At 34.1% G+C, this 2,500-nt stretch overlaps 1 protein-coding gene across 3 annotated transcripts in view; it reads left to right on the top strand.

Annotated features, from left to right (window-relative positions):
• The first annotated feature begins 1,677 nt into the window (after positions 1-1,677).
• LOC137654480 (uncharacterized) overlaps positions 1,678-2,500 on the top strand; it is a 151,054-nt gene continuing 150,231 nt past the window's right edge. Inside the window, exon 1 of one of the 3 annotated variants that reach the window (XM_068388142.1) lies at positions 1,678-1,956. In XM_068388142.1, coding sequence (XP_068244243.1) covers positions 1,887-1,956 — 70 coding nt within the window. In that variant the 5' untranslated portion in view covers positions 1,678-1,886. The remainder of the gene's footprint in view (positions 1,957-2,500) is intronic. The other 2 variants (XM_068388143.1, XM_068388141.1) reach the window with 2 other exon arrangements.

Here is a 2,500-nt window from a genome sequence, read left to right as displayed (position 1 = left end):
TCTTAAATAGAATTCATACAAGGGATTAGATTTGTTAACAGCGAACCCCGCTTTGTCAGTCACCTTATTGAAGGATATAGGAACTAAAGGTACTAAGGAATGAAAGAAAATATGACCATTAAAGAAACAGGAATAGATAATAATGGCCATGAAAATCCTTTGCATATATTAGCCAAGAAAAAAGGAAAATCAGACACGAGAGAGAGAGAGAGAGAGAGAGAGAGAGAGAGAGAGAGAGAGAGAGAGAGTCAAAGACCATTCCATTATAGAGAGAGAGAGAGAGAGAGAGAGAGAGAGAGAGAGAGAGAGAGAGAGAGAGAATCCTGACACTCCCCTTGCATACATCAGCCAAGAAAAAAGGAAAATCAGACAAGAAAGAAAGAGAGAGAGAGAGAGAGAGAGAGAGAGAGAAGAGAGAGAGAATGTGTATACACTTGAAGGAATCCGTGGGCTTCTTTCAGCCTTATTCCAAACTGTGAGATGTTATTGTAAAATAAACAGAGCAAGACATTTCTTTTATCCTAAATTCATATCTGAGAAGTATTTCGTTATGTTTACCTTCAGCTATTCTTTTCTTATCATTCTTTCTTATAACGTCCCAGGTTTTCAAACTTTCAAAGCTGCAAACATTTCATAAAAATGAGTCATCATAAAAGGAATACTTATCTACCACTTTGTTGCTTCAATTATACAGCAATTTTTATGCAAGCATTTCTCGAACAATACTTTTTCACTTATACTTTTGATGTATTACAGACGAAAAACATTCCTTAACCTAGTGCCTTACTGCAATAATTTAGGACATACATACATACATACATACATTATATATATATATATATATATATATATTATACATACATATATATATATATATATATTATACATATATATATATATGATATATATATGTATATATATATATATATATATATATATATAATTTACATACACCGATAAATAAAACTTTTAGACACAGGAATCATTAAGGATACGCTCAATTTAATTTTGCAAATGAAAAAAAATATGAAATCAATCAATTGTCTGAACAATATACTTTCATAATGAACAGATATTGGTTCTATCTTAAGTAGTATCTGTTTCACTATTTTATTTTTTTATAGAAAAAACAAATGATTGCAACTAACAAGATCTGCGATGCTACTGCGCTCCAGTCATCCTATAATTAAGCTTTATATACAACTGATTACAGACTCCCTTTTTTTGTTCGCATTTTTTGCTTTCATTTTTTTCTTGGAATATTTTGTTGCTTGAAGCTATATGTATAAATATACGTATAAGTATACATATTATCTGTCTGTTGGAGAAATTTAATTTATTTTTGTAATTATTCATCCTTATACAACGTGGCGTATTTAATTTCCGGTTGTTACTTGATTGTTGGAGATATTTAATTTGGTTTCGTAGTTATCTATCAATGTATATATATATATATATATATATATATATCATACATGCCCTGTATATCAAATTACCAGCTTTCAGCATCAATTCAATGCGTGTGGAGACATCAAATTAACAGGATCTAGGGCACGTCTTTGTCCCTGGCATCCTTTCTAATTTTCAGCCTCTAGTGCCAACTAAGAGAGAGGCAAAGATGAGAGGGGGAGTAAGGTTAGTTTAGTGTTTAGGGCAAATGTTGTAGAGGTGGGTAGTTACGGAGGCAGCCGCTAGTCCGCGCTGGGTGTCACAAAATCAGAGACTCGGGACTACGAAGTTCTCTCGGTGATCAGTGTGGGTTGCCACTTCGTCGAATAGGGATCTTTGATAGTGGTCTTTCTGGAGTGCGTGCATGCCGCACGCTGACGTGAACTATTATTGTTTTTAGATTATTTTCCCCCTGAGTGACTTAAATTCTAATCGGCATGGATCATCGAACAGGTACCTTTGGATACGTAGGGATGCTGTTATTTAGTCTCTTCGCTGTTCTGCCAGGTAAGTTAATTGGTTTGCGTATATCGTAATTAAGTCATTAATATAAATATTCCTCATTATCTTGATAATCAATCAATATAATTCAAGTCAGTCCTTTGTCATCTCCATTTTGCATTATAAATATTTTGCATGAATTCATCAACCATGTATTAAGTGTCATTTATCAGTTACATTGCAATTGTTCTGAAGAACGCCCCCACTCCCCAGTGCGACAGGTTAGCGATTTATGACGTAAATATGTCTCAATGTCAACTCAATGCAAACCTCATTATAATCACGGGGAAAAAAAGGACCTAAAATGTATTCGGCAAAGTGTGTTGTCATTGCCATACTGCCCCACATTCTAGAGTATGGTCAATAAAGAGTTGGGTCAGTAAGGGGAACTTGACACCTCAATGGTATTTGTATAATTTGGGTCTCGATCTGGGTGACTATTTGATTAGTGTATTCTCAACACACTATGGGGGTTGCATGATAATTAGAATAGGTGAAAACAATTTTTGTCTGGGTCTTCTTCCATACTTCTTGATGACCATTTAATATG

Source organism: Palaemon carinicauda, chromosome 15, assembly GCF_036898095.1.
Source record: "Palaemon carinicauda isolate YSFRI2023 chromosome 15, ASM3689809v2, whole genome shotgun sequence".
NCBI lineage: Eukaryota > Metazoa > Arthropoda > Malacostraca > Decapoda > Palaemonidae > Palaemon > Palaemon carinicauda.
This window is presented reverse-complemented; position numbering and strand designations above follow the sequence as displayed.